The sequence below is a fragment of the Lampetra fluviatilis genome, chromosome 62 (genome assembly GCF_964198595.1).
Source record: "Lampetra fluviatilis chromosome 62, kcLamFluv1.1, whole genome shotgun sequence".
NCBI lineage: Eukaryota > Metazoa > Chordata > Hyperoartia > Petromyzontiformes > Petromyzontidae > Lampetra > Lampetra fluviatilis.
Window position 1 is genome coordinate 7,534,743 of NC_136336.1, and position 6,000 is coordinate 7,540,742.

The following is a 6,000-nucleotide window of genomic DNA, read 5'->3' on the forward strand; positions in this document are numbered from 1 at the left end:
TGCACAAAGCTTCAGGTCTTCTCGGCCACAGTCATTCCCTCACTTCTCTACACGTGGACCCCCCTAATGGAACATCTTCGCCGGTTAGAAACATTTAGGCTGGTCTCCCTCCGATCCATGCTGGGTTTAACCAGGCTGGATTGTGTGAGGAGCTTACACATCCTTGAAAGATCTGGACAAAGTCCCATCGGTGAGCTCCTCCGGCAGGTAAGGCTGCGCTGGCTGGGTCATGTAGCCCGCATGCCCAGCCACCGCATGCCTAAACAGTTTTTGTTCGGCCGGATTGAGGGGGTAAAACGGGCGCGGCACGGGCTAGAAAAGAGATGGAGTGATGTGGTACAGGACGATGTGGACCAGAGTGGACGTACCAATGACTGGTACTGGCAGTGTCAAGATCGACCTCTATGGAGGAGGCTCGTGAAGGACGCTACTGGGCAGTTGGAGGCAGTCTCCCTCCAACAACAACGGAGGGCGGAGGAGCGACACTCACAACAACGAGCGGAGCGCCGGGTGGCTAAAGCACAGCAAGTTGGCACAGTAGGGGGCACAGGTGGTGCATCAGTCAGTCATCTCAGTCAGTCGACCCGTGGCACCTGCTGGGTCTGCCCCGTGACCTCCTGCCAGCGGGCGTTCGACACTTCACGTAGCCACAAGGTGTACATAGCCTGGCACAAGCGTCGTGGTAACGTCACCGCCACTTAGTGGCGAATGGCGGTTGTTGTTGTTGTTGTGTGCGATGGGCAGCCCAGTTTCTCCGCTGCCTCCTGCCACTGCCTGTAGCGATCGCTGCGTGCGAGGTAGAAGCCACGCGCCTAAGCTTGGGGTAATCCCGCATTAGCTCACTCCGCACAGCGCCACCCCACGCCACTCCACCCCACCCCACGCCGCCCCACCCCACGCCTTTAGGGGCAGGTGCTGTTAGCAAGTAGCATCATGTGAAGGCCGGCACGGCACACAAGGGTGGTGGGTGGACAGCACCACGCCCGGCAACCTTTGTCTCCCTCGTGGCGATGTTTACATACAGCACCATATATGCTAGATTTGAAGCTTTCGTGACTGCAAGGATTCATATTCTTACGTTTTTTCGGTAAAGTCACGTAGGTAAAAAATTAAAATTAATAAAAGTAAAATAAAAATAAAATCACGACGTTTCGGAGGCAACACAAGCCTCCGTCTTCAGGTGGAACCATCACAGCACGATAGCTGTATCAAGTGAGAGAAATTCCAAGAAAACAGTCCTTGTATATATACTGGTTGAGGGTGGGAGGAGCCAAGGTACCGCACCGAACCTCACAAAAAATAATATTCAGGGCCTACCTTGGCTCCTCCCACCCTCAACCAGTATATATACAAGGACTGTTTTCTTGGAATTTCTCTCACTTGATACAGCTATCGTGCTGTGACGGTTCCACCTGAAGACGGAGGCTTGTGTTGCCTCCGAAACGTCGTGATTTTTATTTAAATTTTTATTTTACTTTTATTAAAAAAAATTTACCTACGTGACTTTACCGAAAAAACCTAAGAATTTGAAGCACCATAAACTCGTTTGAGTCTGAGTCGACCCAGGGGAGGCCCAGAACCGGTTCAGACAATCGTCACCGGTGGTGACCAGCACCACCGCCTGACGCACATTGATACACCCCCCACTCCCACGCATGCACACGTGTTCAGCCAGTCACTAATATCACGCACAATCCCCGATGCACATTCGGGTCAAAAGACAAAAATCACCACCCGCCCCCCCCCCCCCCTGTACAGTCTACGCAGGGCAAGTGTTGCACACGTGGACACATATTACAACAAGAATGTTGCTCGTTTGAGGCTGAGTCGACCCAGGGGATGCCCAGTACCGGGCACATGCATCGCCACTCTGTTGTTAGCCGTGGCGGGTAAAGGAATACGGTGGGTGGCGCTTCAGCAGCGAAGTGCGCTGACCACTTGCGCCACCGCTCCACTGGAGCGTACACCACACGTACACCACACGTGCACCACACGTGCAACACACGTGTAACACACGTGCACCACACGTGCACCACACCTACACCACACGTACACCACACGTGCAACACACGTACACCACACGTGCACCACACGTGCACCACACGTGCAACACACGTACACCACACGTGCACCACACGTGCACCACACGTGCACCACACGTACACCACACGTACACCACACGTGCACCACACGTGCACCACACCTACACCACACGTACACCACACGTGCAACACACGTACACCACACGTGCACCACACGTGCAACACACGTACACCACACGTACACCACACGTGCACCACACGTACACCACACGTACACCACACGTGCACCACACGTGCACCACACGTGCAACACACGTACACCACACGTACACCACACGTGCACCACACGTACACCACACGTACACCACACGTGCACCACACGTGCACCACACCTACACCACACGTACACCACACCTGCACCACACCTACACCACACGTACACCACACGTGCAACACACGTACACCACACCTGCACCACACGTGCACCACACGTGCACCACACGTACACCACACCTGCACCACACGTGCACCACACGTACACCACACGTACACCACACCTGCACCACACGTGCACCACACGTACACCACACGTACACCACACCTGCACCACACGTGCACCACACGTACACCACACGTACACCACACCTGCACCACACGTGCACCACACGTGCACCACACGTACACCACACCTGCACCACACGTGCACCACACGTGCACCACACGTACACCACACCTGCACCACACGTACACCACACGTGCACCACACGTACACCACACCTGCACCACACGTGCACCACACGTGCACCACACGTACACCACACCTGCACCACACGTGCACCACACGTGCACCACACGTACACCACACGTGCACCACACGTACACCACACGTGCACCACACGTACACCACACGTACACCACACGTACACCACACGTGCAACACACGTGCACCACACGTGCACCACACCTGCACTACACGTACACCACACACACGTACACCATTACTCGCGATCCAACCCTATTACCCGCGATCCAACCCTATTACCCGCGACTCCGATCCTATTACCCGCGATAGAACACTATTACCCGCGACACCAACCCTATTACTCGCGACTCCAACCCTATTACTCGCGACTCCAACCCTATAACTGGCGATCAAACCCTATTACCCGCTACTACAACCCTATTACCCGCTACTTCAACCCTATTACCCGCGATCCAACCCTATTTCTCGCGAGACAACCCTATAACCCGTGCTCCCACCCACCCCGGCGTCCCCTATGAAGCGGCATCGTTCCCCTTGAAGACAACTCAGCGGCGGCAGCGGTGACGGGTATCGGGTCTGGGTCACGTGGTGCGAACACCCCCCCCCCCCCCCACGAGTGCCAAACCAACCCCTCCCACCAATGCCCCCCCAATTCCCCCATACCCCCCCCCCCAATATCCCCCCCAATCCCCCCTCCAATGCCCACCCCCCAATATTCCCCCCCCCCATACCCCCCACCAATGCCCCCCCCCACCCAAGAGTCCTCATCTCCACCACCCCCCACGACCCAGCTCCCCCCACACCCCCCAACAGGCAAGGTGTACACGGGGCACAGCAACAACAACAACACAACAACAACAACAACAGCAGAGAGAGAGAGATGACGAAGCTGCCATTGCAGTCGATGCAGAGACGGGGACACGAGGAGCGCTCACGCGGCAACGCGCCACGGGGGGCGGCGGCGGCGGGGAATGATGGCAAGACGGTCGCGCGTAACCCACAACGCGGCGTGGGGAGGTTGTCCGCGTGTGTCCGCGTGTGTACGTGTGTGCGTGTACGTGCGTGCGTGTGTGTGCGTGCGTGTGCGTGTGTACGTGTGTCCGCGCGTGCGTGTGTCCGCGTGTGTGCGCGTGTGTGTACGTGCGTGTGTGTGCGTGCGTGTACGTGCGTGCGTGTACGTGCGTGCGTGTACGTGCGTGCGTGTACGTGCGTGCGTGTACGTGCGTGCGTGTACGTGCGTGCGTGTACGTGCGTGCGTGTGTCCGCGCGTGTGTCCGCGCGTGTGTCCGCGCGTGTGTCCGCGCGTGTGTCCGCGCGTGTGTCCGCGCGTGTGTCCGCGCGTGTGTCCGCGCGTGTGTCCGCGCGTGTGTGTGTCCGCGTGTGCGTGTGGGATGAGGTCTTCACCCAGCAGTGGATGACTGACAGTGGTGGGAGCTTGTGGCTGCAGGCGGTGTGCCGCGGAGAGAGGCGAACGCGACGACAATCACGGCCCCCGCTTGCGTCGTGACGCACACAAACAACAACAACAACAACATCAATCGCGATGTCATATCGGCAGCCATGGTCAATCCACCGCTGGATGAAGGCCGTCTCCCAAGCCTCCTCCCGTCATCAATCGCAGCAGCGGCGGTGGCCACTCCACTGCTGGATGAAGGAGGCATCCTCCCCAACAGCGTTACCTGTGGGACGATCTCGGCCCCAGCACCCGCTGCGCGCCGCCTGATCTCACTGCTCCAGCTTCACCCCCTCCCCCTCTCCTCCCTCTCCCCTCCCCCTCTCCCCTCTCCTCCCTCTCCCCCTCTCCCCTCTCTCCCTCTCTCTCTCCCCTCCCTCTCTCCCCTCCTCTGTTTTTTACGATCAGAGGAAACAAGAAGGTGCTCGGTGTAGTCGGCACTTTGCTTCGTTCATCAGTTCGTTTTTTTTTTCAATGCTTTGCTTTGTGCCACGCGCCCCCTTTAAAATGAAAGATTTCACAAAAAATGTCACGCTCTGCTCTCCTCCTTCTTACCCCTTCCCTCTCTCTACCCCCTCTCTCTACCCCCCCTGTTTTCTATGCAATATTTTTAAACTACGACAAGTGATGCATCTGCACGCAACCCTTCTCGCAGTCCTACAGCCTCCGCCGGGTAGCTCATTCTGCATGCAGAGCTGTTCTGCCACCGAGCACACGGCCTCCTCCAGCGCCCACTGCTGCTTAAAGGCCGGCATCCCTCCCCCTCTCCCCTCCCCCTCTCTCCCCTCCCCCCCTCTCTCCATCTCCCTCCCTCTCTTCCTCTACTCGTGGCTGCCGCTCCCCAGAAATCCAGCCCCTCCCCTCAATCCACTTTCTCCTCTGCCCCCCTCCAATCTCCCCCACTCCAATCTCCCCCCCTTCAATCTCCCCCCCTCCAATCTCCCCCCCTCTAATCTTTCCATCCCCCCACCCCACCAAGACTCCCCCCAACCCCGTCCATCCCCCCCCTCTACCCCCCCCCCTCCATCTACTCCCCCCCCTCCATCTACCCCCTCTACCCCCACCTCTTTCAACCCCGCCGCACCAGCCTGCCTAGCAGGCTGCAATGCTTCACGAGCCTGGATCTGCTGATGAGACCCCCAGGTGGTCCAAACCGGTTTCGAGATTGCTGAATCAAATGCTGCTGCTGGGTAACATCGGGCTGGAGAGCCCCTCCCCCTCTCCTCCATTTCCTCCTCCCCTCCAAAGCCCCCCCACCCATCCCCCGATCAATTCCACCCACCCTCCCAAACAATAGAACAAAAATATCAACGCATTCGTCAATTAGGACACTCTGTGTGCGTGCGTGTGTTGTGTGTGTGTGTGGCCTTTATAAACATATATAATAGGCGACGTTTCGGGCAACGGCTCTTCTTCATCGCACGACTATTGCCCGCAGCGGTGGTGCTGTTCAATGTGACGCCGCCCTTTGTCAGCCCACTGCTGGATGAAGGGCGATGGGCGGCGTGGGTCGACCATACTTCACCACGGTGGCCAGGCTCGGGCTGGTGGAGACTTGGTGGCAGCGAGGACGTTCTCGACACCCCCATTCAACCAGCCCAAGTGCCCGGAGTGGTCGGCAGAGGGCAGTGCAATAATGACTATACAACAATAAGGCTGCACAGAAACTAAACTAAACATCATTTCAGAGACAGACGAATGCCACGATTCCTTATGTCACCTGAGACTCGTGTGAAACCCAA

The 6,000-nt window shown here is 57.7% G+C and overlaps 1 protein-coding gene across 1 annotated transcript in view; it reads right to left on the reverse strand.

The window, feature by feature from the left end:
- Positions 1 to 5,013, reverse strand: part of LOC144951406 (disco-interacting protein 2 homolog C-like) — a 47,121-nt gene extending 42,108 nt beyond the window's left edge. The window contains exons 1-2 of the mRNA XM_078881646.1: positions 4,966 to 5,013; positions 4,485 to 4,524 (exon numbers count right to left, since the gene is read on the reverse strand). Coding sequence (XP_078737772.1) covers positions 4,485 to 4,524; positions 4,966 to 5,013 — 88 coding nt within the window. The remainder of the gene's footprint in view (positions 1 to 4,484; positions 4,525 to 4,965) is intronic.
- Positions 5,014 to 6,000: the final 987 nt, after the last annotated feature.